The sequence below is a fragment of the Neoarius graeffei genome, chromosome 12 (genome assembly GCF_027579695.1).
Source record: "Neoarius graeffei isolate fNeoGra1 chromosome 12, fNeoGra1.pri, whole genome shotgun sequence".
Taxonomy (NCBI): Eukaryota; Metazoa; Chordata; class Actinopteri; order Siluriformes; family Ariidae; genus Neoarius; species Neoarius graeffei.
The window spans coordinates 41,735,281-41,762,945 of NC_083580.1; the positions used below are offsets into that span (position 1 = coordinate 41,735,281).

A 27,665-nucleotide genomic window follows, 5' to 3' on the forward strand; every position below is an offset into this window, starting at 1 on the left:
TTAGTTCCATAGGCTACACGGTTAGTGTATCTTTTGTCCTCATTGCTTGGGCCAGATCAAACCATTAAACAAGCTTAAATTATTATTACTCTTGCCACATACATGATTTTTTTTCAAAACTGATGATATTCAGTTCAAACACCATTAAAAGTAATTTCAGGAATAGATCTCTTGTGTGATGTGTAATTCACCCTTCTCATTTAAATATGGCGAACATTTTTCGGCAGGCACTTTGCGCATCACGGACCTTGGCAATTTTAAAATGCTGCTCCGGCCCTGCTCATCTCTGCCCCTTTTTTCCTGAGCAGCAGGGTTTGAAACTCCAGCAATATGCCGCCACATAGTGCGCTTGTCAGTCGTCAGCAACTTTGTTGCTTTGTTCATTAACCGCAGGTTACCATATCATTGATTTTATCTTAGCCGTTAACGAACGTGCTAAACAATTCTAACGTTGTGTCAGAATGTTTATGTAGGTGCTCATGGGAGTTGTAGGCACGTAATATGACATTGCAATGCGTTTATTATATCAGATGCCTTCAGAGAAAACTACAATTAAAATATATTGTCATACCACAGAATAAACCACCCACCAAAGTGGCTAGTGGGACTAAAGTCATTACCCGCCAAAGCCGAATTTTACCCGCATTTGGCGGGTGGGCGGGTGCTAATGTAAAGCCCTGGTACACAAATGACCATATATCAGCTTTCTAGGGGCGGATCCAGGAAAATGAGAAGGGGGAGGGGGAGGGCATCAACCCAGTAAGGCCAGGGGTCCGGGGGTTGCCAGAGGCCCTCAGAAGCTCTGCAGTTTTTAAGTGCCTGGAGATGTATTTTGAACTGTCAGAGACATGTTGTAAATGAAATCTCTTAAAGAAACTCTCAAAACCATTTTATTAGTGACTGAAAATGATGGGGCGGCTTGGTGGTGTAGTGGTTAGCACTGTCGCCTCACAGCAAGATGGCTCTGGGTTCAAGCCCAGTGACTGATGGGGGCCTTTCTGTATAAAATTTGCATGTTCTGCGTGGGTTTTCTCCAGGTGCTCCGGTTTCTCCCGGAGTTCAAAAACATGCAGCTAGGTTAACATGGGCAGCCATGCCCTGAGGTCGGGCTGAAGTGCCCTTGAGCAAGGCACCTAACTCACAACTGCTCCCTGGGTGCACAGCTGCCCACTGATCTGGGTATATGTGTATGCTCATTGCTCACTTGTGTGTGCATGTGTGTGTTCACTGCTTCAGATGGGTTAAATGCAGGAGTTAAATTTCACTGTGTACTTAAAGCGAGACTGCCTTTTGATTTCATAAAATCGGTGAAATTTAGTTCCCTCTGAAATTTGGTCATTGTGATATATGTTTATTTCTGTAATATCTATTTAAAAAAAAACAGGCCATCATGTCGTTGGGAAGTTATTTAATTTGAGGGGATTGACTCGTAAATAATGTGCATGAAATCGCTCACTTTGTGCAGTCAAGCAGACAGAGGAAGTCCGGTGTGCGCATGTGCAGATTTACCTTCTTCTTCTTTTGGGTTTTATGGCAGCTGGCATACACAGTGTTGCATTACTGCCATCTACAGGTTTACCTTGACCATGCACTGACAGTTACATCATTCTGTCACTAAATGAACAGCTGATTACACAGAGGTGCTCGCTAACCGCCGATATTTATTAGTTTCGTCCTGCGTTTCCTTCCTTTCCTTTGCAACATAACGTCTTTTCTTCTCACTTTCCATTACTGTAGTCAGTCTTCTACAATTCATTTGCACACTCACGTCCTCCATTTTTCTCTCCTGTTTCAAATTTGTATCCCACAATGCCTTGCACGAATGGGGAATGCCCACCACGTGATGCATGGTACTATCTTGGATTGGGTCATGTTGAAGCAGGAAAACATAGCAGAGAATTTCAGGCCACATGGCCCTACATTCATAAATTGCTCTATTTAAAAAAAAAACTGATAAAATTGGAAGTCTGTGATTCGAATTCAGGCGGCACGGTGGTGTAGTGGTTAGCGCTGTCACCTCACAGCAAGAAGGTCCGGGTTCGAGCCCCGGGGCCGGCAAGGGCCTTTCCGTGTGGAGTTTGCATGTTCTCCCCGTGTCCGCATGGGTTTCCTCCGGGTGCTCCGGTTTCCCCCACAGTCCAAAGACATGCAGGTTAGGTTAACTGGTGACTCTAACTTGACCGTAGGTGTGAATGTGAGTGTGAATGGTTGTCTGTGTCTATGTGTCAGCCCTATGATGACCTGGCGACTTGTCCAGGGTGTACCCCGCCTTTCACCTGTAGTCAGCTGGGATAGGTTCCAGCTTGCCTGTGACCCTGTAGAACAGGATAAAGCGGCTAGAGATAATGAGATGAGATGAGATGAGATGAGATGAGATTCGAATTCAGTAGTTTTTGGTCCACTAAACAAAAATCATTGGGTATCAGGGAAAATTCTTTTTATGACCTACACTTGAAAAATCTACCTTTAAGTCTGTGCTTGTACATGTGACAAAGGCTTCTTGGCTTGGTTTCTTCTACTGTCAAGAGTTGCAGGTACAGTATATGTGTAGAATATAATTACAACTGATATATGGCAATATTTGTGAAAGTTGCATTGTCATATAATGCATTACCACATGACACACTACAGTACAGTCCTCTGACCACAAAACAGCTTATATCAATAAATTATTACTAAGTACGGGACAAATATGTTGTATGTGTTGCAGTAGTACACATTATGCAGGTGTTTCGTGGCAAGTCAAATGTTAGACTTAGCTCCACTACCCAATATAATAACTGTCTTGCTAACGTTAAACACGCCTGCATAATGTGTACTACTGCAACACATACAACACATTTGTCCTGTACTTACACTTTGTTGAATTAATTCAATATCATAGTTGCCACTGAAGTCCACTCGATCCTTGTTTACCGTCAATGGATCGATCAGTCGTCAAACAGTCCGCCAAAATCCGAGTAGGAAATGGCCGCAACAGCCTTCGGGGAAATCGCTGAGCGTAGCTGTCAGTCAAACACAAGTTAGCCAATGGGAATGCATTCCTGGACAGCCCACCCACACGTGAAGTTTGTGCCAAAACTGCAAGCAAAAAGTCAGGGAGCGCAAACGAGAAAGCTGGAATCGCAACCAAAATAAATTACGTCAAACAAAACTAAGAAAGACGTAGAACAAAAATAAAAGGTTTCTGAAGAGTAATAGACTGATATTTTACACGATTACACGAATAATTTGTTTGCCAGTCTAAAAAAAAATTGACTTTTTTTTGTATTTTGATTTGTCGTTTTTGTTTGATATTTCAAAAGTATTGTATGAACATTTTGGCACAAAATTGCCCCCTCCCTCAAATCCGCACCAGGATTTCCGTATCCGGATGATTATCCAGAACAGGTGTTTCAGATTATGGCCCTTTTGGAAGGTAGATTTTCAGAAACGCGAGTGATAAGTGTTTATAGTTAGTTTCCAGAAGTAGGCGCTATAATTCTAACTTGCAAAGTCGTGCACCCCTGTTTTCATCCGGCACAGTGGTACAGTCCAGGCTCTGCCTCTCTCCCCCTATGGAGTTGTTGCTGAGGCGCTTTCAGACTTGAAGGCAGAGAGGAAGAAAGAGAGAGAAGCGGGTGGTGATATGGCGTTTGGAATGACTGCCCGTTATCTCAGGAATAACCCGAATCAACCGGGCACGCATTTTACACTTCTGATTCTTCTCGGCATCGCATGCGGTACGTATGTGTTTTTAAGATACGATGACTACGTTACAGTAGAATGTCTGTTTGGTAAAATATACCCTACCCACAACTCCCTCAGTTGTTTTTAAATAGATTCCTGGGGAATAAACTAACATGCAGAGGTTTTTTTTTTTCCGTTCTCTAATGACTCCAATCTGTTTTTGTTGGATGGAGGAGTCGCTAATGTCCCACATTTGGCACACGCGGATGATGTTCAACCATGTGGACATCGAAAAAAAGTTGATAATGCGGTTATACTCCAGCCATAACTTAGTTTGCACAAGCCGAACAGCTAATTCTGCCTATGTTTCTTGGCTTCTTTCCAAGTTTTTTCCTTCCGTTAAGTCGCGGCGCGAGCATCGTGTGTGTCATGCAGCGGAATCTTGCGTGTTGATTGTGTGATCTCCCGCTGCCATGGTGACGTGCTGGAGCGACAGGAACCGGAGTGGAATCTGAACCCTAAACCGCATACCAGCTACCGAACTAACACTGTGTCAGAATAGTAAAGCCACCCATCAGACGTGCTGTTCAGGAGCGGTTTTAGATGGCGCTTTTAAACTACGTCAGGTTTTTGGAACGTAATCGAGGCATTAATAGTTCTCCTCTGCACTCGTTTTCGCCATTCATACTGTACGTGCTCAGTTCGAGTTTTTTTTTTTTTTTTTACTAAAATATACTTTTCTCTCAGACGATTGTCCAGGTTATCATTTCATTACGAGTTTGTTCCAGTCGAAGAACAAACTTAAGTCCTATTTGGACTAGATAAATTTTAATTGGGGAGGTGGGCCAATGAAATGTTTACCAGAGATACTCTGGGCTTTTTAGTGCTGTTCATTTCGGTCAGATCTGTGTACCGTTCAAAAGTTTGGGGTCACTTTGAAATTTCCTTATTTTTGAAAGAAATGCACTGTTCTTTTCAATGAAAATCACTTTAAACTAAATCAGAAATACACTCTATACATTGCTAATGTGGTAAATGACTATTCTAGCTAAATTCTACTAAATGTCTGGTTTTTGGTGCAATATCTCCATAGGTGTATAGAGGCCCATTTCCAGCAACTATCACTCCAGTGTTCTAATGGTACAATGTGTTTGCTCATTGCCTCAGAAGGCTAATGGATGATTAGAAAACCCTTGTACAATCATGTTAGCACATCTGAAAACAGTTTAGCTCTTTAGAGAAGCTATAAAACTGACCTTCCTTTGAGCAGATTGAGTTTCTGGAGCATCACTTTTGTGGGGTCGATTAAATGCTCAAAATGGCCAGAAAAATGTCTTGACTATATTTTCTATTCATTTTACAACTTATGGTGGTAAGTGTGACTTTTTTCATGGAAAACACAAAATTGTCTGGGTGACCCCAAACTTTTGAACGGTAGTGTATATAAAATACACACTTTTTTTGTGTGTGTATGCTCTTTCTATAAAATGACTAGAGGGGCAGCTACAATTATCGACACAAGATTGGCTATTGCAGAAGTCGAAAGGGCTTTCAGTACGTAAATTGTGCATGAATAATTACTCAAACTTCCACTGGGGGAGTTGATTTCCCGATTACTTGCTTATCAGCTCATGTGACACTGTTCCACAATTATTGACACCTTTGTCTACAGTTATGGACATCCAGGTTTAATTTTTAAATGGTATTAAGTTAAAACAGTTTTTATTTAAAACTTGTTTTACGTACTTATTTTGTACTCTCTTTTTATATAAATATCGATGCTTATGTAAATGAAGTAATTCTAATGTTTAACCTGTGTCAAATCTTTGTTCTACTTTCTACCCACTTTCTAAGTATTGTTGTAGATCATACTTTGTTAATCATTTGTATTCACTTCTAGTTTTGTCATTTACCAATAAATGTCAACAGGCAATTGACATTGTAACCATATGAAAATCCAGGTCAGAGGTCGCATGTCATTCCTCAGACCAAAATATAAAATGTCTAATATTGTAAAATGTGGTAGATGTTTACAAGAAACTGCAAAAATTTTCTGAATAGAAAAATCTGAATATTTCAAGCATGTAACTTTTTTTTTTTTATATGCTAGGAATTTAATTCTGGTCTAATTCTATTTATTGCAATAGGATTCCAAATACTCTAAGCATTCCACTCTTATGAATCAGAAATATAAATTGCAGCTTTTTTTTTTTTTAAAAGTACTACATCTACTTCAACGATGTTACACGAAGATCGATACATAACAGTTGTAAATGTCACTTAATTCCACAGGGTGTTGATAATGAACACTGGTGGAAGTGACCACTATTATTGACACCTCACGTGACTTTTCGTGTGAATTTAGATATAAAAATGGTGACCTGTCAAATGAAAGGGTAAGAAACAAAGTAGGTTTCAACAAGATCATGAAATATCGGTGAATTTGAGAAGTAAAAACGTGTCCCTGATTTTTCCACCATGCTTACCTGAGATGTCTGGGTTTCCCTCAACTTACTGATCGTGCTAAAAAAAAAAATCCATCTCTGGTAACGAGTTGTCATCAGACGATAAGATCAAAGGGCGGGGGTCTTGTGGTTGGTTGATTAACCAACAACTGTTGTAATTGAAACTCACCTTTTGTAAAATAGTTTTTATTGGTAAATCTGAAAAGGTGTTTAATTATGGACTGTCAATAATTGTGGCCACTGCTCTAGTAAAAATAACCCCAGGTCAGCTGTATCTCAGGTGAATTTACATGACTGTAAAGACTGTTTTTATATAAAATATCCATATCCTGTGGCAAGAGAGTCTTCAGTGTAAAGACAGTCCAGAAAGCACTTGATCTCTATCATCCACTGAAACCAAAACTGTGTATCAGCCAAGTTTAAAACTCAATAAAATATAGCTATACAGTTGTGTGCTCAACTTTATCTAAAATATAAAGTTGAGACTCTGACGCACGTTGATTTTCACAAAGTTTGCTTCAGTGTGTATGGGCCATTTTCAAAAAATTGTACCAATTATGGTAAAGAAATGAAGAAAAAATTGTCACTCTTTCTATAAATGTACAAAAAGATTGCCTATTTGATTTAAAATCAAGTCCTACTAATCAGCAAAGCCAGATTCCTATTATTTTTATAAAAAAATTAAATTTTCTGAAATTGTGGCTTTCTTTACCGTTACCATACCAAAAAAGCTTTTATTATATTTCATCTGGTACACAATGACTTAAAATATTTTAAATTCAATTCTATTTGCCTATTTGGCCCGGAAATCTAGAGAAAAACAGACATTTATGCATGATTTTCTCTTTACCGTTACCAAAGTTTCTTTACCGTTACTAGGAATGGTAACGGTAAAGAAAGTATATGGTAATGGTAAAGAGGTGTCTCATTCTCTTACAACACAGCATGACAGTTATGCTTTCAAATAATTGCTCATATTTCATCACTCAAACTTAATCAACAACTACAAATAGTTTCTATTTGATCACTGATGTCTATAAGATATGTGCATCACGGTAAAGAAAGTATATTTGTGTGACAGGAGTAATTAATGAAATGTTTTGCTCACCTTTCAGCCTCCACTGCCTCAAAAAAAATTCAAAATGGAGTCCCAACATCCTGGCACTTCAAGATGTCGAACAGCTCCCTCTTTAGCAAGCACTAGGAACTAATTATTTTCAAAAATGTTTTTGGGTAACGGTAAAGAAACTAAAGTAACACAACAATATTTTTTTGAATTTATAAAAAAAAAACAAATCAGATAATGTACTCAATACTTTTGTTTAAACACCTAATTAGTTATTTTTGTGAAATAAAATTTACTCCTGAGTAAGTTCAAGAATGTAAGATATATTTATGAATAATTAGTTTTTGCATTGGTAACGGTAAAGAAATAACATCTATTTTTCTTATTAAATAAGAAACTTCAGTTGAGATTTTTATTAAAAATTGAGGTTTTTGTCTATGCAGTTATGTGAATCATTTTTCAATTAAACCCCTCTGTTCTGATGAGAAACTGAAAAATAAGTGAAGACTTCTTTACCGTAATAGGTACAATTTTTTTGAAAATGGCCCGTATTTTTTTATTTTTTTTGTCAGATGTTTCTATGGTATACTGAAGTACAATTATAAGCATTTCATAAGTTTCAGAGGCTTTTATTGATAGTTTATACAGAGTCAATATTTACAGTGTTGACCCTTTTCCAAGACTCCCGCAAGTCACCCTGGCATGCTGGATATCAGCTTCTGGGCCAAATCCTGATTGATGGCAACCCATTCTTGCATCATAATCGGTGCTTGGAGGTTTTTTTTGGGGGGTGGGTCCACCTGCTTTTTGAGGCTTGACCACAGGTTCTTGATGGGATTAAGATCTAGGGAGGTTCCTGGCCATGGACCCAAAACTTCAATGTTTTGTTCCCTGAGCCACTTAATTATTTAAGGCAGATTCTACCATAACAGAGGCCAGTTAAGTCCCATCTCCTTAAATTGCTGAATTGATTATTTTGATCATTCTATTAAGTTTTTCTAGTAGCATTTGGGGTCTTGGACATTCACAGTAAATTTTAGGACAGTAGTCCTGGTAACTAATTAATAAAAGCCTGACATGACAGACATGCTAAATGACAATAGAAACACATCGGTTTCTATCATCAAAATCTGACAGACAAACTAACGTCTACCATCATATTCTGACAGACACTCTAGATGACAATAGCAACAAAACTGTTTCTTACATTATTAATCTGACAAATTTAATATTAAATACCTCATCACTAGAACCAAATAAAATATTGAAATAAAAAAGAGAATTTATTTTCAAAATTGAAATATCAACAATAATTGTCAGAACAGTGACGATAGACGCATCCATCTCCTACTGCTCCCTGATAGTGGGAGGTACATATAGGTTATTGGGTGTATAAATCATGATTTAAGCATGAGCTTAGCATGGTGTGTGGGTTTTTTTTTTTTTCCCCAAAAAAAAGTACAGGATATTTCAAAAAATGAGATGTAAATATCCCAGAAAATACATAGTCTAGGTAAATGAAACTGAATGGCTTAATGTTGAGCAAGATAAGATTATTCCTCAATTTGAATGAGAAATTCAAAGGTATGTGGATTCCATGAATGATTTCACAAATCTTCAATATGTGTGCCGCCTGAGAGAGACACTCACTCACTAACTCTGAACTTTTTATGCCATGTCAAAGTCTGCATTGCAGTTGGTGCATTTCTAGAGAATTCTCTCATAAATGCATGCTGCACAGTCTTGTTTGACGGTGTTCGAGCATACTCTAACACACAACTCCTTTTCTCTTCCAATGAGTGGCATTTCTATACCTAAAAAGAGGGGGGGAAAAACCAAATTGACCTGTTTTCACATGCTGTTAAAATTTGAGGTCAACTGAACGAGAATTGGCAAAGTTATTAGATTGTGAAATGTCAGGGTTTTTTTTTTTTTGAGAAACACCCTGTATATTCCCTATAAACATTGTCAACTCTGTAAAACAAAAATTGCTGTATGAACATAACTGTGTAATCAATGAACAAAAGGTTATTTCCAAAAGGTTATCTTGTATTCTGTCAACTTTATAAAAGAAAGTAAAAATGACAGTTTTCATACAATAAACATGTAAAATCTTTTTCATTTTATATATACAGAAAATGCTTTTTATATGCATGTGAACTATAACAGGTATCTCCAACTATGTGTATGTTTGTCAGGGCCATACAAAGTGGGGGTTCAGAAAAAAATTTGTATATAGCACAGGAATGGTTTATCTACAAAAATGTCCAAAAAAAAAAAATCCACCAGGGATCTCCTGGAGCTACTTAGTCCTTGAAAAAAAAAAATCTCCCAGTGCCCAGTGGGTAAGCAGCACCCAAAACATACTTGCCCGAAAAACAATTCCACTTGCCCAGAGCTTTATTTTATTTTGGAGAGGACTGAATGTAGTTAGGGTGTGGGTGTTTTTTTTTTTTTTTTTTTAAATTTATTTTTTTTGTTAAATGGGTGAAGCATAATTATGATAAATCCACAAAACCATAACACCAATATATGCAGACACATTCAGAAAGAAGTTCTAGTAGCAGAGGAATTAATAATTTAGGGTATATTAAGCTGTAGAGAGTTTTGAATGAGAATAATAATGCTGGAGCTTTTTCTGTTATCAAAGGAACCCAGTCCTGTGCACCGTGTTGTCACCATGGAACTAGTATAGAGCAATGAACCTACAGTTCAAGAGTTCTACACATACACTGAATTTTACAAGAGCTACGCGCATGTGAAATGGAAATTGACTAAGTCAGTTAAAACTATTTTGGATAAAATTGTTACGGGCTGTTAGTTATCAACCTGTGACTCACTTGTGTCTTTTGAATCGAGAATAAGTGAAGAAGGAACTGAACAATAAGTTTATTTAAATTATTACAAAAGTGATTTATAGTTACTGTATGATTACAGCTGGAATGTGCTGATTCTGTTAGTGTTTGTAATTATTGTACCATCCACTATTGGATAAAATAAAATCTTACAATATTGTTTGAAAGTCTAGAGCAAGATATTTTACAAATGATACTTCAGATATTGTTTTAACAATAATAAGCATCACTGTATAAATGATGGTGCAAATAGCTCTGTAACTAGATGTCCTTGGGGTTGATGAGACATGGGGGGCAGGAATACCATCCAGCCCACAGTTCAGGTCAAGTCCCTTGAGAGTAAATGCTTTAGCTTTTGCAACATTCTGTTCCCAAAAGCTGATGTTGGGGAAAGTCTTTACAAAAAGGTTTTCTTGCTTTTAGTGTGTGTGTGTGTGGGGGGAACTGCTCCTTCGTGTCGGGATTTTTTTGGGAAAAAGACGGTATATTCCAACATGCAGCTAATATTAACACTAGACCACAAATCTGCACAATCACTCCAGTAATTTCGAAGAATTTTGTACAGATCAGAACCGCTAATAAACTCTAATTTCCGCGTATCTCTATCCTTCACTTTTTTCTGATTTAAGATTATTCAAGTAATCTGGCAGTAGAGCTTTTTAGCTGTAGTTTTCTTTGGGCAACAGACACCAGACATCTCTGCTTGGCTTCAGTGTGTGAACCGCCAATCAGTGGGTCCTGTATGTGTTTGATTTTTATGTCACGATTTACAACCAACGGGAGACACCCTTTGTTGGCTGTCCACCAATCACAGGCTCCTGTGCCACAATGGTGGTTTTTTTTTAATTATTTTTTTTCTAAATATTTACATATTACGAAATATACGGGTCTGTCTCAGAAACTGGGTACTCTGGGGGTACCCCACTAAATGTACTCGGTCAATAAACTATACAGTTTTGAATAATGATGTTGGTTTTAATTTGAAATAAAATGAAAGAAATAATACAGTAAAACTAAATCTTTGTGAATACTCTATTCAGAATTTGGCAAAAATTCTGCAAATTTGTGGAAAAATGGCGGTTTGATCTGGGACATGATAAATGGTTGACTACATCGCATTCCCTTAAAAAGGTTGTAGTCCACTGAAAAGTCTACAGTTATCACTAATTGTATTTTAAGTTGTAACTTTATACACCTAAGGATTGGTGCGCTCAGAGAATAATCATAACTGTAATAAAACATCATGCAAAATATTTCATCACCGTTGTAACCCCATTTTCCGCATACCCAAAACCAATACGATTGTGTGTTTTGATCTAAATGGAAAGCCTCAGGGTCAAGGTCACTACCTCACCAAAAGTAGTAACTTTAAAATCACTACGCCATATAAAAAATTTAGTTATAAATCTGCAATTTTATTTTTTAAAACGAAAGCTGAAAGTTAGGTATAGAATGTTTCTTACAGAATGTTACAATGGTAGCTGGTCTTGTATGAATTTCTGAACTATAAAATGAGTTGTGGTCAGTGGGTGGGTTTTTTTTTTTTTTTTTTAAACCGTAGTGTGTTGTGTGCAGGGAAGGACACACATTAACAATTTGCATGTGTAGAATGGAATTTTCAACTCCAACAGTTAAAGTTGATCGTGCTTCCATTTGCGGTCTTTCTGTTACACGGGTGATCTGTTTGGAAGTTATCACTGAAAAGGTGAGTTTTGACAGTTTTGTTTTAGTCTTGCAGTATAAGGCAATAAAATGTGTTTTTTTCATCATACTTTCATATTTCGTAGTGTTTGTGTATTTTTGGCCAATATTTTGCAACCATGGTCAATTTAGATCAAACTTTTGATAGAATCTACGGCCAGTCATTTTGCCCCGCCCCCGCCTCGCGCTCCGTCCGGTGCGGTAGTAATGTCCCGTTGCTCGCGCACCGCAGCAGAGACCCGCGTGACCTTCAGCTGGTACAGTCGCTGTTCTTTTACCAGCGCCGTTATTCTCATCTTTCCGGTGTGTTCTTGATTTGTGTCCTAGTTGGCCATACCCAAAATGTATCTCATATTCCTATTTAAGTGAATAATCAATTCAGTCATCATAATTTGGCATTTTTAACCCAAGCAATCAAAAAGGAAACTTGTTCAATATTTTCACTCATCTGTAAGGAGGGGCTTTAATTCTTCATGATGTAGTTATTTTATATGTAAATTAATTTTACAAAAGCATTTGAATTGTAATAAACTTTCCATAGTGGAGGCCAGATAAAGCAAGATGCTATCTTTATTCTTAAACATGACAAAAGAAACATTGAGTGTTAGGTAAATGCAAAAAAAAAAGGTAAAATTAGGAAACTTTTTTTTTTTTTTTTAAACCATAATGACCCAAATGAGAGACCAGTTTCTGAGACGTGTGTATTTATTTCAGTGATGTCATTTATTCTAATATATAGGGCCAAATTACTCAATTCTGATTGACCAATCAAGGAGGGCTTTTTTCCTTAACACGGGGCCGTATTTCTGAAATGCTTTTGGCTAGTTCGTTGCTTGGTTACAGTTACAAAAATGAGCAAATTTGTCAACAAAATGGCTGACTCAGCAATGCTGCATTTCGCTATATTTGACGAAGAAATGATAAACCAATTGAAAGCTGCAAGCGAAAATGAAAATACCAAAAAAAGTACGAATTTTTGGCTTTCCGTGTTTAAGAAATGGGCTGCAGAAAGAGAAGTAAACGGCTCTCTAGTGGCATATGAATGCTGCAAGTTAGACAAGGTGCTATTGCAGTTTTTTTTTTTTTTTTTTTTTGGTCCTGATGAAAGACGCTTTAGAAACTGATTCAAACGTGCAAGATAGTCTTGCACCCTGATTGGTTCAGAAAATGTGAATGTTGAATGTTGTGAACTTGAATGGCTTCTGAAGTATGAATTTGGCTCTATATATTATAAACAAGTAATCGTATGGTTCCTCGTAAAATTAAGGATCAATTTCACGAGTGATTTTCGAAGTTTTGAAATTGCCCTCGTCACTTTGTGACTCAGACAATTTTCAAAACTTTGAAATCACTCATTAAATTAATCCTTTTACTCGGCCCCATACGATTACCTATACTTAACTCCAATCATGATGTCAAACTTGGAAGTTTTATATCTGCCTGCTTCAACTGTGTTGCTGGCAAACGATGTCCTTGACCCTCGTTGCCCTTAGCCAATTGGTATAATTACGTCATTACGTGGACCCCTCTGAGCCAAGCTTTTCCAGTACGCTTGAACACGCATACTTTGACAAATTATGACCAAAACCAAGGAAATTAGTTTTTTTTTTTTTTTTGTACTTTTGCGTTGAATAAAACATTTTTAACGAGTTTCTTGTGAAACGAGATGAGCTACTTTAGACTGGTTCCCTGCTCTTAGTGCAGAGTGAGCATACAGTTAATGTGTGACACTTGGTAGGATTAATTTTATACGGGAACCAGTCCAGGAAAACATTTTTGATAGACACAAGTGAACTTTGTTTTGAGGAGGACTCAGATGTCACAATGCGTGATTTCACTTTGCAGGGTAATTGAAATGTGCTACTGACGGTTCAGGCCCGCATCATGGAGCGGTTGCCTCTGTTGCTTAGTTGCCAGCATTAACATTTGCCGTCCCATCGGACGATTAAAGTTCTACTTGTCCTTGTGCATACTTTAGTTGTCTCGGATGATCAGACATTCGGGGTTTTTTTTTTTATTTATTTTTTTTTAGCATAGTTGTTCATTTGTTCTAATACTCATTTAGTTAATACATAAAGGAGTTAAATTATATGGCACTTAAGAATACTTTATGAACAGTTGTCAAAATGACACCACCCCAATTAACTGATGTATGGGCCTGATGCGTGTGGCGAGTATTCAACATGTTTGAGTTTTTCCTGAGAGGCACTCGCTAAGCTTGGCAAGTGCTCAAAAAAAAGTTGGCCAATACACTGATTTGTTCATCGTAACATTAAAGAGCTGCACGTTTTGTGAAATATAGATCTTGTGATCTTTGAACACCCTCTTAGTGTCCAGCTTCCTGAAAGGTCCTGATCCTGCTATTTTATAAGCCCTATTAATCCTCCCTGCAGTAAATAACTGCAGAACAGCACAGAAAACAGAACATTATACTTAGATAAAACCCCCTTCTGTGTGAATGTTTATTCTGTTAGACTGGTATAACTGTGAAAAGGATAATCATTTTCTCACCTGCAGTACTTTATCAGTCAGGTGTGTTTATTGCTCTGAGCATGCGCAGAACTACTGATGAATAACAAATAAGCTCCAGCTGAGCCATCGTGAGTTGGAGTTAATCAGCACGCATGCTGATTAACTGGGAGAAAAAAGCTGATTTGGGGTGAGGTAGTCAGTCAGCGTTTCAAAATAAGTCCTTCAACACATTCTGATAACATGAGATCAACTGTTCATATCGCGAGATCACGATTCACCGTTCTGGTGATTTGTAATGCTCATGCAGTGTGTGATTGTTATGCTCATTCTTACAACATAATGACATGGTGGCTACAGCTTCTATGAGGCAGTAGCCACAAAAATCAATGACTCCCATACAATTATTTCTCACAACTATGGAATTAAGACAAATGTTGATGTGGAATGGATTTCAGTGTCGAATTTGTATTGGAAAAAGTTAAATGTAACTGCAGGTTACGCAGTCAGCTTTTGACGGATTTCGTTGTAGCCTTGCTACAAAATGTCAGTCTAAATGAAGGACTGCAGCTGGTGAAAGTCATTAATTTGTAAAAGGAGTCTGAAAGTCATTTAATTGAAAAGGTGTGTGTGGGGGGGTATTTTATTTTTTTTTGTGTACTATAGTTTGCCTGCAAGTCCACACTCCTGTATATTGAGGGAGGTCCCCCCCCCCCCCCCCCCCCCACACACACACACACTTTAAGGTCAGGAAAAAAAGGAAGTGCAGGCACTAGGACCATGTAGAAACGTCCCCTGCTCAAGCTACCGGTTCCCCGTGTGTTTCGCTTTCCCCTCGTGCACTCAAAAATAATTCAAATGATTCGATTTAAATAATAGTATTCAATGTTGGAACCCTACCAAGCAGCAAAAGAAGCAGAACGTCTGTTGGTGAGCTTGTATTAAGCTGGCTCACATTGTTACGAATATTCATAGTGAGATCATGTTATATCACCTTGTAAACATAAGTTAGCTTGCCATAGAAACTCCCCCCCCCCCCCCCCCCCAATTTTATTTATTTATTTTTTTAAATACTCGTTATGTCAAATGAGCATGGTCAGGTTTCTACTGTACTTCACTCAACAAATAAATCTAAGTAGAGATGGGCGGTGGAGAGATGAGAAATGCATTACAGAAAAAAAATAAGCTATCCAACTTTCTAATTTGTAAATCAATTAACTATAAATGGTTCGTCATTTTAATCTCTTCATACTTGTTAAAAATGTCAGTGTTCTGTTGTAAAATAATTGTTCTGTTCTATTGTCAGTTCTAATTGTTCTAAAATAAATGTGAAGACTTTGACTCCTTTAACTGTTTGTTCAGGTCCAAATGCTCTGTAATAGGAGCCACAGGGAGGGGTCCTGCAGGTGACCATCCTCATCCGCCCCCCCCCCCCCCCCCCCAAGCCAGTAAACTGGGGGGGGGGGGGGACGACACACACACTGACTACGTTTACATGCACATCCAAATCGAGCTGAAGGTCCCAGCAGGGTGCCAGAGAAATCCAATCCTACATGCACACAATGAAATCGGGCTATTGTGTGAGGTGCATTGTGCACCCGAGCCACAGGTGGCGCTACACGCCCCATCGTGTTGGTACACTTCCGGTTGTCTTCATGAAGAAGAGCTATTCAAGAGTGTAAACAAAGTTATCAGTTCCGTGTTCTCCATTGCGCGTTTTTCTCCCGTCCATGAATTTTAATATATTCAACTCCTTAAGCTGAATGAGCATGAACTCTCTCCTCATTGCTCCAGAAGTGCACGTTTCTGCTTGCCTGTGGCAGTGGGGGCGTGGTCAAGCGCCGGTCTGTGACAGGAGGGCGGAGCCAGGGAAGGTGAGTGGCAGAACGACGGTACACCTGACGGTAATTAACCTGTGTTTGTGTGTCTTCCCAGTAACCGCGCCCTATTTAAGGAGGCAGAGGGAGAGCAGAGGGGACAGCTCATCCCGGGACTAGAACACAGCGCGTGTGTGTGCACGCGCCTCTCAAGAATAAAAGTAGGCTGTTAAACTGAAAAGTCTGACAATAAAAAGCCTATTAGTACCAGAAGCTTTGTCCTGCTGTCCTCTGTGCTCCACCCACACTTCAGAGAGCTCTACATCGCTATTTTCTCTTCTTCGTTTGTTCCTCCTGACCTCTTCTGCTGCTCGCTACTACTGTTGTCATGCCGACCGAGGCTGTTGTGTTTCCCGCTTGTGGTCTCGTCACTCGTCACTTCCGGAAGTAGCTCGACAACTAGCTCGATAGGGTATACATGCACAAAGTAGCTCGGCAGAAATCGCATAAACTAGGTCGTGTAGCTCGATTCCGAGAAATCAAGTTCGGTTCAATTTTAGCCGAATTAAGATGTATACATGGCATTTTGAACTTCGATTTCAGTCGAGCAACGGCAGAAATTCGATTCTCTCTATGTGCATGTAAACGTAGTGACTGTCTTAAATGAGACATCAGTGTCTTAAGTGTTTGAGAAGGGATTCCCAAGTCATACATTTTATTTTAAAAATGACCCCCAAAGGTTTACTTGCCTAGAATGATGTGACTTTTTATACAGAAGCATGCATTGCTTTTCCACCGGTCACCAAACAGTTACTCTTTCGTGCCAGGGAAAGTAAAGCATTAGTTTTTGTCTTGTTTCCAGTTGCTCCGTTTGTGTAAACAGATCAGAACTTTGTCAGGCTGGGCAGAGGGAACCATTTGTTCAGGTTTACCACCTGGTATTTACCACTGAATTCCACTATTGTCTGCCCTGGTTTTTTGGGCTCCTACATGGGAACAGTGACACCTCTGTGTGTGGCCACCAAGCTGTTTAAGTAAACATTTGTCCACTGGTTGGGGATGTTTACAAGCCATGCTGGTTTTTCCTCTTTAAAGTGTGCTGTGGCACTGATTGTGCAGGTATTGTGGTTTGTAGGTCTATTTTATGGTTTAGTGATCCTTGCCCAAATGTCCTCTGCTTTTAGGAGACAACATAAAATTGTTAATGTAAAAATAGATAAACCCCAACAGGCCTCTTGTCAAAGGTGAGGCCAAAATCTTAAAAAAAAAAAAAAAAAAGTGTAAACATTCGGGGGCATGCAATTATAGGAAAATTATTCTGCAGTGGGATGGTGTGACGAGATGGTGTTAATGTGGTTACATGAAACTGTGTTAAGCTTCAACCAAGTTTCCTTATTTGTGTTGTAAATGCTTGGTGTCAAACGTATCATTTTTGTTTGATTATAGATACCGGATAAGCAGTATTATAGGAATTTTGCCTTTTTTTAAAGTGCATTAATCTGTGTTTTTCACATTGCGCGTTTGAGGATTTTATACTACACACATGCCTGTCTTGAAATGTGTGAAATCACTGGGCTCAAAGGTCAGTCCCAGAATGCATGTCAGGGTGACCCTAGATCTGATGGGGTTGGATGCTGTTGATGTTTCCTACAGGTATATCCACACAAGCCTAGTCATTAGTTGCTCTGGCATGAATGATTGCAACAGGGGAAAGAGCCAGCAGGGCAGGAAAGCAATGAAACCACAAACCTCAGCGTCTTCCTGCTGGCTTGTTTCACTGCACACAATCTCCTCCTCTTTAGATCTAAAGTATGTACCCTCCTTGTTTTATAGAGTAACTTAAGTCTCTCTTGTGTAGCCATCATGGCCTGCAAATGACTACATAGTCTCAGGATGTACTAATCCAGGTGAGTCAAGTATTGAGCTGATATTGGCCTGAAACTGTGCATCACTAACGTCAGATTGCCATAAACAAGTAACATTTCTTGTTTTCTTTGTTTTTATTTTTAAGGCCTCATAACTGATTTCATAATATGGCCATTCAATTACCAGCCTAGTTTCGTGTTTGCTAAAATTGTATCTAGTGTTCTCCCCAGAGTGCTTTTGCGTGTTGAGGCTGATGTGCTTTAATTTCATGCCGGCGTGCTTAAAATTTGCCGACAACCTTTTTTGCTCTGACGCTCGCTGAAAACTGCCCTGTCAACTCATGACTTTTTGCCGTGAGACTCACAATTTATTTTATTTATTTTTTGCCCTGAATCATCCAGTGAAGGGACGTTTGTGATTGGTCGACTGCATGAAGTTAACCAATGAAATCGCATCTTTCTTGGTCATTTCCATGTTACCGGTGGGAAAGGCACACCTGGTGAAAATGAGTGACTGTGATTCTGGATCGCAGGGCCCTCCAAGTTCTTAAAAAAAAAAAAAAAATTATTTTCAATTGGTTCTCTATATGAAACCCATTTTTCAGTTGTTTTTGATAAATTATGCAAATTTATCGAACAATTGAAAAATGCCATGGTTGTAGTTCGTATGAAAAATACGAGTTGTGTATTTCCTCTAAAACACTCTTGTGTAAGATGTATATCTCCAGAATTAATGGTGCCCTTGGTCAAGATGGCTTCTCCTCTCATTCATCTCGTCTCATTATCTCTTGCCGCTTTATCCTGTTCTACAGGGTCACAGGCAAGCTGGAGCCTATCCCAGCTGACTACGGGCGAAAGGCGGGGTACACCCTGGACAAGTCGCCAGGTCATCACAGGGCTGACACATAGACACAGACAACCATTCACACTCACATTCACACCTACGGTCAATTTAGAGTCACCAGTTAACCTAACCTGCATGTCTTTGGACTGTGGGGGAAACCGGAGCGTCAAGATGGCTTATGAAGAAAAAAATTGAGATTAAGCTAATTAACCAGTCAAAAAAATAGATCTACTTCAATTAAAGGATTTTCTTAGAAATTTATTGCTATCAGAAATGTGACAACCATGTGTCAGAATTATTGGTACCTCTAGAAAGGTCAGTGAGGCATGCCATTGCTTATAATTTACTTTAAACTCTGCCCTTAATGACCTGCATGTCAGTATTTATAATCGATATGTGCTATGCTAGTGACCAGGGGTTTAAGTTCAAATCCAAAAAACTGCCATAAAGGCCCTTTGTCTCTTCAGCCCTGTGCTTGGATTTGGATTCTGCCTCCTAACAGGTGACTGACGAGCAGGGCTCTACAGTGCGCACATTTCACTCGCATATACGAGCGAATTTTTCGGCATGCGAACGACGAATGGTGCATGTCACAACACAGCAAAAAAAACAAAGAATATATATACACAACTGGGCATGTTGAGTTGCAGATGTTAATTGCACATTAGTTATAGAAACTCAGTTCAGCTACAAAACTCAGGATATTGCACTGTATTTGGTATTGTATTGGGTATGGATATAAAAGTGTAGAAATATAAAATATACAAAAGCTATAAAAACTAAAAAGTTGCTCTGTGAGGTTGCACTGTAATAAGTATTGCACTGTATCAGGTAAGTGTGAGAATATTGTCCTTTTAGGTCCTTGTTGGTGCATTGTTGCACCTGCCAGAAGGGGCATCAGTCAGTGCATGTAATTAGCCTTTTTCACATTACGTCACTTGCAGAAGAACCTCACATCCGTTTTCAGCCTTTTGAATGGAAGAAGAGGCGGCATGCTAATCTGCTGGCTAACAAGTAGCAACCATAGAAAGTCAGTAAACTTCCTTTCCAAAACAAGGCAGATAGGTGACTGGAATGGTCGCTAACAATACGTAATGATAAACAACAATGCGCAATATTATTATCAATCTTATCTGTGAATGACAGTTTTGTTGACATATGTTGCCGCCGTATACCTCTTCTTCCATTCAAAAGGCTGAAAACGGATACGAGTTCCCCTGCAAGTGACGTAATGTGAAAAAGGCTAATTGTTCAAGGTGGTTATGGCCTGTGGGGAAAAAACTGTTTTTGAGTCTATTGGTCCTTGCTTTGATGCACCTGTAACGCTTGCCTGAGGGCAGCAAGTCAAAGAACTCCAAGCCAGGGTGGGAGCTGTCCTTGATGTTAGCTCTGCTCTCTGTTTCGCTACTGTTTGTTTGTTCGTTCGTTCGTTCATTCATTCTCAATTGAATTTTGCGTTTTGTGTTGGTGTGTCTAAGGTTTGCGCTGCAATAAACCTGAAAACCTACTTGTGCCCCCATTTCTAAAATTTTTAACTTAGGAGCACGTGTGCTCCTGAAAAAAAAAAGTTAGCGTAGAGCCCTGCTGACAAGTGTCTCCCAGTTGAATAAAAGTATTTACAAGTCTTCATTTTTGTTCCTTCTGACTTCATTTTATTATTAATCCTGAACCCTTTCCATATGATGGACCTTCACTCTCTTTATAGAAGTCATATGACATCCTGACATTTGGGAAATGCATGTCAGAAGTTCCTCTTAAACCAAATGCTTACAGAACATTTTATAGAACGTCTGTAACCTTTGTCACCTCAGACTACATGTGCTTCATTTAGCCATTTGTAAGTTTATGTTTGGGCTCCCCCCCCTCCCCCCCCCGATTTCCTTGCATCAGTCTTTTTGGTTCAGTTCAATTGTCATCTCTTTTCTCAGTGCATAAAAGCACTAAAAGGTTACACTGGGTTGAGACATCAGAAGCTTTTGCAACTCAATCCTTCAGCACTTTTCTTGCTCCTCCTGTGCTTGGATCTCTGCAGCTCAGCCTGTTGTTGCTGTGCCCATTAAGAGCACTTTCATGGGTTTCCAGTATGTTCGTGATGTCATTACTGCAGTGTATAGCCTGACTTTGGAAAGGCAGACACTCATGTAATGGGCATTAGATCTTTCTTAGTACAAACCAATACTTGGCAGCCTTGCACAAACTAATGAGCAGCAATCAGATGGGCTATAGGGATGAGAAAAGGAAATGTTACTTCACTGTGACTAAGGCTACATCCACACGACAATGGCAACGAGATGTTATTTTAAAAAAAATCGCGTCCAAATGGGCAACGATCAGTAAAATATCAGGTCCATATGGCAACGCAACGCTTGCTGAAAACGATGCAATACACATGCCACACCTCTAGGGGTGCTGTAAGACGGTCCCTTCGGAGACACCAGAACAATAGAAGTAAGGACGCATGCGCATAAACTATTATGCGTGAGACTTCATACTAGCCACAAAGTCAGGAAAATCTGTTCGTAAAATTTACGTTATAATGACCAAATACAATGAAAAGTATTTTTCCAGTCTCACCTGTGAAAGGTAATCCCATGTGATCTCGTTTGGACGGTAAACCTGTTGGTACAGTTAAACGCAGCACATGAATGAGGCATCTTTATTCTCCGCTTTGACCTATCCAATATGGCGGCGAGGATGACGTATGATTCTACGCGGAAGGCGGCGTCTTTAATGGTCCGGAATAAATTGAATGCTACACGTTGATGGATTAATTTGTTGTTCTACTCCCTTTTTGAGGAATGTATTGTAGGACTTAAACCAACATCTGAAGAGGTGAGATCGCTCTTTTTTTTTTTTTTTTTTTCCCCCCCTATTTTTGCTGGCGGGATTGACTCTGCCCTAAGGGCCATTTTTTCCTCTCTCTCTCTTTCTCTTTGCACCATTACACAATAAATATTCACAGTGAAAATATTTTGTAAGCGCGTTTCATGAACCAAGTTATAGGATTTGTTGACAACTCGCATCGAGTTCATTACACTTCTACCTGGCGTGAAGCACTGACAGTCATGTGGTAGTGACGTCATCGTAAACAAATCTGTTCTACTCATCCAGACGACTTCGCAACGGCAACGTTGCCAGATCTTTCCACTCTGGAACCCGTTCTCAAAAGATTGCGTTTTGGGGCACCCAAAACGCCGGTGTCGTGTGGATGCCAGGCCTAAACGATAAACAATTGTATCAGATTCACCTGAATCCGTTGCCGTGTGGACAGGGCCTAAGGCTACATCCACACGGCAATGAGTTTTTTAAAATTTTTTTAATTTTAATTTTTTTTTTTTAAGCGGGTAAAAAAAAAAAAATCACGTCCACATGGGCAACGGATCAGTAAAATATCAGGTACATATGGCAACGCAATGCTTACTGAAAACGATGCAATACACATGCCACACCTCTACGTGCGCTGTAAGACGGTCCCATCGGAGACACCAGAACAATAGAAGTAGGACGCATGCACATAAACCCCTTCTTCTACCCGGCGTGAATGAGTGAGTGCTGCTTGTTCTAGTCATGTGGTTTTGACGTCATCGTAAACAAATCCGTTCTACTCATCCAGATGACTTCGCAACGGCACCGTTGCCAGATTTTTCCACTCTGGAAACCGTTCTCAGAATATCGTTTTGGGGCACCCAAAACACCGGTGCCGTGTGGACGCCAGGCCGAAACGATAAATTTTATCAGATTCACCTGAATCCGTTGCTGTGTGGACAGGGCCTAAGCCAGACTGTGCATTTTTGGAGGGGCTGGGAATGGAGTTGGATCAGGAATGTTTTGTGGATGTTTTGTTCCAGAGCTGCTCAGTCAGATTTTTCCAATTGGTGATGAGGGCTTGTATGAATAATGAATGGCCCATTTTTATATACAGCCTTTCAAATAGGTTCCTAAGAACTTGGCAGGAAAGTTGGAGGATAGCAGAGTTTTTAGCTTGCCTTTATCAACCATGACTCGGTGAACGTTTCAGTTCCTGTGTACTGAAGGGTTAAATGAAGACCAGCCTGAGCTAAAAATGGTGTCCTTATTTAAAGTTGATCCCTGCTTGTGGATTCTTAGTTGTGGAGTTTTGAATTTAGTAAGTCACTGTACCATAGACGGGCTGTAATTAAAACCATCTGGGTAGCAGCCAGTTATTTCTGCCGTGTGTGTGTGTGTGTGTGTGTGTGTGTGTGTGTGTGTGTGTGTGTGTGTGAGAGAGAGAGAGAGAGACAGCTTTCACTTTGTAGCCACTTTTATCTTTCTCCATCAATATTCCAGCACTGCCTCATTTTTATAAATGAGTTTACTTTGTTCCATCAATGCAAATCAAAGATAAAGGCAATTTTTGTCTGATTACTCTCCCATAGTGCTAATTTCTGGGGAAGCCATAGCCCAAAGGTTGGAGAAGCAGCTTTGGGATCAAAAGGTTGCCAGTTTGATTCTCTGGAGCAGCAGGAATGGCTGAAGTGCCCTTGAGCAAGGCACCTAACCCCCCCAACTGCTCCCCAGGCTACCCACTGCTGTGAGGAATATATAAAAACTGTAATGCCAAAAATGCTTGACTCAAACTACACTGAGCCCCCAGCAACCCTCCCCTCCCCCTCTGCATGCACAAGAATACAGCAAACAATTTTCAAAGCTTTAAACAAACACCAGGATACAATAGCCCTCAGTGTTGTCTAGTCTCTGAGGTTTGCCATGGGTGTTTTTTATTTATTTATTTTTATTTTTTTTTTTGGGGGGGGGACGCGGTTTGATTCCAGACAATATTCATTTCAACAATGTCCACTACCACAGAGAACTGTTTTCTGGGTCAAATTTCCATCCACAAAAACAAGGATCTGAGCACAAAACAATTGTTTATATGTTCTACAAAAGGCTTTGTAACAGAAGGCAGCAAGTTTTTCTGTGTACTGCCCGTTTCCGTGGCTTAAAGGTCCTAAGCAATGGTCGGAGGTGAAACATAGAATATCAACTTTATTGTCTAGAAGCACGACCCAAAAAGCGAATTCAATCTTCCTAGTGTCTAATTTGCACCCTAAAATTGAATAAAACGGTTAAAATATACTGTTTTGCCCAATTTCCGAAGGTTTGTTTACATCTCACTTATGCGCACTTTCACTGCCGGGGACCGTCGTCGTGACGTCATTTAAGGCAAACAGACTGGGAGCAGTTCTGTGTTTTACTTGCGAACCGAGCACACATGTACGGACTTTGGTCGTGAGAGGTTGCCTAAAATGTCTGAAAGCGATAGCAATTTTGAAGTAGGAACTCTCCAAATTGAATATTGAGAGGTGAAACCATACATGTATGAGCCTATGGCCGTTGCGAAGCAATCGGTGAATGTGACTTGCTGGTTTGACCGTTCGGCCTTGGAATCGGACAGTGACTTGGCCGACTCTTATCTCTGTGACCCTGGGCCTCGACAAGACTCGCGCCCAAACGATTTATCCTGGTAGTTATGATAAATTCCTACTTTCGTCGTAATACTAAATAAGAGCCCTTTTGAAGAATAATTAAACCGCCCTCCCTAGTGGATATAGGTAACGATTACTTGACGGTGCACTGGTAGGCCACATTAGCCTGCCATCTGCGGCATTATACTATTTATAGCCTACTCTAAGCGAGGAAATATCCCTCTCTCATTTCCACAGTGATTGTACAGGATCCCTCAGGATTCTTGACTTGTCAATTGCAAGCAAAAGTAAAAATGTCCACCTCCAATCTTCTCCTTTTTTGCTTGAGCGTTGCTGGTCCGTTTTTTTTTTTTTTTTTGACTGCTTGATTTTGTTTCATGCGCACAATCCACTCTCTCTGCCTCTTCTCCTCTTTCGGAAAAAGCCAACCCTCTCACTCTGCCTCTTCTCCTCTTCCGGAAAAAGCCAACCCACTCTCTCCACCACTTCTCTCTCGGAAAAAGGTAAAAACTTCCTGAACTGGTCCCATTGTTACAGTTCACTGCAGAACAATAAGGCATGGTTTTTCTTTGGAAATTCCTGAACGCACGTCTACACTCAAGCCGAACGGCAATGCAAGTAAACGGAAGTGGACTCAACTCAATCTTGGAAGAAAGGTGCTGAATCACACTGAAAAGTTCAGATCTGAGCAGCTGTCTTTCTGTGGGTGGGAGGCAGGCCTTCTGTCATTGCAGTGCTTTTGGATGTCCTTGACATCTTGTGTCTTGTTCCTGACCACCTCCCTCATCTAACTGGTGGCAGAAGTACATGGATACTGGTGGTGTCATTGTGATTTTGTTTCTGGGACAGTATGTTATTCTGTAGGCTAAGACAAACCCCCTAAATCCTGTGTTCAGGCAAAACAATATGGGTACAAAACCTTTTTTATTTTTTTTTTATTTCTAATTTTCAAACTTCTGTTGTCTAGTTTTGTGATTTGTCCTTCAATGTTGCCATATTTCAGTGCATTATTGTTTACTCTTACCAAGAAAGGGTTTATTTTTATTTATTTATTTTTGGGTCAAATGAAGTTACTATTGATCTAATTTGTACTGATGTGACCATGAGGTTGTTGGTCACTGCTCTGCTAGGGCCAAACTAATAACTGTATCAAATTCACAAACTACTGTAACTGCTAGAGTGGCACACCTTCTGTTTTTATATATTTAAAAAAAAAAAAAAACTAGAATAAACAATGCTGTAACTGCTGATGTAGCATGCCATTTATTTAAGAAATTGGCTGAAGTTGCTTATATAGCTAGTTTACTGGGGGGGACCTGAAGCAAATATTGTAACTGCTGAAGTACCAGGTCTACTGTAAGACTAATGCCAAAAACTGGTCTGCTTTGCAGAAGCTAGAGTGCTAAATGTTTTATAGTCCACAAGATGCTGGAAATTTGTCTCTTGTACCTGGTCTATCTCTCTGCTTGGTCATGATGAAAGGCTCAGCAGTGAGAGTGGGAGATGAGGATTGTCACTGCATTATGTAATGAATGTAAGGGCAAGACCCAGTCATAATTCTAATATTCAGAATTAGAAATTGAGGTCTGTTTCTTGGTTTTTGTTGCCATGGAGTCTGAATCACGACAGAGATTTTGTACAACAGCATTGTCTGAATTCCCTCCCTATCCTGTTGAATCGCCTAGTTGTTGGTCACCAAAGTGTCCTGTTCTGTTGGACTTGGTCATTCGTTTTTTTGGTTTGGTGTGTACTGTCCCAGTTCTCAGAGCAGTCACTGACTCTGCATTGTGTAGGGTTTCAGACAATTGAGTTGAGACTTGAATACTCAGACTGTCTGTGGGATGATGCCTGAAATTTTTTTCCATTGTTGCTTTTTAATGAGGCTTCTGTGATGTGTGTGAGAGATGATTTCAGAGGTGGACCGTAACGAAGTACATTTACTTACATGTTTTGAGTATCTGTACTTGAGGTTTTTTTGGGAAACTTATGACTTCACTACATTTGAAAGACAAATATTGTACAGTGCTAACCACTACACCACCATACCACCTTAATCGTAATCATTAACAGGAAGTTAAGAGGCCTTGGCAAGATGAGACATTTTGAAAGTCTCAGCACCTCTGAATTAATAATCTGAGTGTATGTAATATTTTTTTTTCTTAAAATCCTGTATGTATAATTTCGACCCTGTGTTGATTTCAGAAAACCCAAACTAAATTAACTTCTGCACCAAATTCATGTTTTTTTTTTATTAAAGAAAGTTGTACTACATTTTGCCACAGAAAATGAACAGTTCAGAGATAATTGAAAGCCCAATATTGCCATAACCTTCATATCCAAGATAACCAGTCACTGTATGTAAACTTCTGACCACAACTGTATACTAGAGTGCTAATTTTTTCTTTTAAGTGGAGCTCCATTTATTTAAAGTATATTGAAATATTGACTCTAAGCATTCAGTTGCCTGATCAAGTTCTGCGGGGTCTGACAATAATCCAATCAAAGTTCATAACGCGGAGATTATATTTATAATAAAAATTTGTGAAATGTATGTTTTGATACAGAAATGTGGGAAGTTGCATACATTATTGCTCAGACATTTTGAATAGATGAGCTAATGACCTGAGGTAGCTTCAGACTGTGGAAGCGTGACTATATTTAACAGAACGTTAGTATTAGATGGAATGTGACCACCATTGAGTAGGTCCTATGACCACCTGATTAGGGTGGCATGGTGTAGTGGTTGGCACTGTTTCCTCATAGCAAGAAGGTTTTGGGTTCGAGCTCAGCAGCTGACGGGGGCCTGCCTTTGTGGGGTTTGCATGTTCTCCCCACATCTGTGTGGGTTTCTTCCAGGTGCTCCGGTTTCACCCACAGTTCCATCATGCAGTTAGGTTAACTCTCTGGGGTCTGAGGATATTTTCTGGCATGCTCTGTCAACTTCAACAAATTGAAGTGGTATTTTCGAAATCGTATGACCCTTTTGTGTTCAGCTACAATATCTATGTAGTATGTCATGATTGTACACCAATAAATGTTGTAAAAAGCGGTTTTAGAACGGTTTGTGTGAAACATTACCTTATTCATTGTAGCACACCATTTTGATCACTTGAGGTGATTCTGTTCAGTCTTAGGAATGTGTCAAGCACGAAAACTTAAATCTGCTCCATTGATTTTGGACAAATTAACTGGCCATCAAAAATTTGTCCTATTTTGGGATTGAGTTGGCAGTGGGAGGGGTATTCAATGAGAAGGGTGTAAATTTCCAGTCCATTCAATGAGTGAATACCCCTCCCACTGCCAACTCTTAGGCCAAGTTTACATTAGACCGTATCTGTCTCGTTTTCTTCGCGGATGCACTGTCCGTTTACATTAAAACGCCGGGAAACGGGAATCCGCCAGGGTCCACGTATTCAATCCAGATCGTGTCTGGTCCGGTGCTGTGTAAACATTGAGATGATGCGCTG

At 39.6% G+C, this 27,665-nt stretch overlaps 1 protein-coding gene across 1 annotated transcript in view; it reads left to right on the forward strand.

Moving 5' to 3' along the window:
- Window positions 1-3,597: 3,597 nt before the first annotated feature.
- The window catches only part of nectin3b (nectin cell adhesion molecule 3b), a 144,972-nt gene continuing 120,904 nt past the window's right edge, over window positions 3,598-27,665 (forward strand). Inside the window, exon 1 of the mRNA XM_060935906.1 lies at window positions 3,598-3,722. Coding sequence (XP_060791889.1) covers window positions 3,629-3,722 — 94 coding nt within the window. The 5' untranslated portion in view covers window positions 3,598-3,628. The remainder of the gene's footprint in view (window positions 3,723-27,665) is intronic.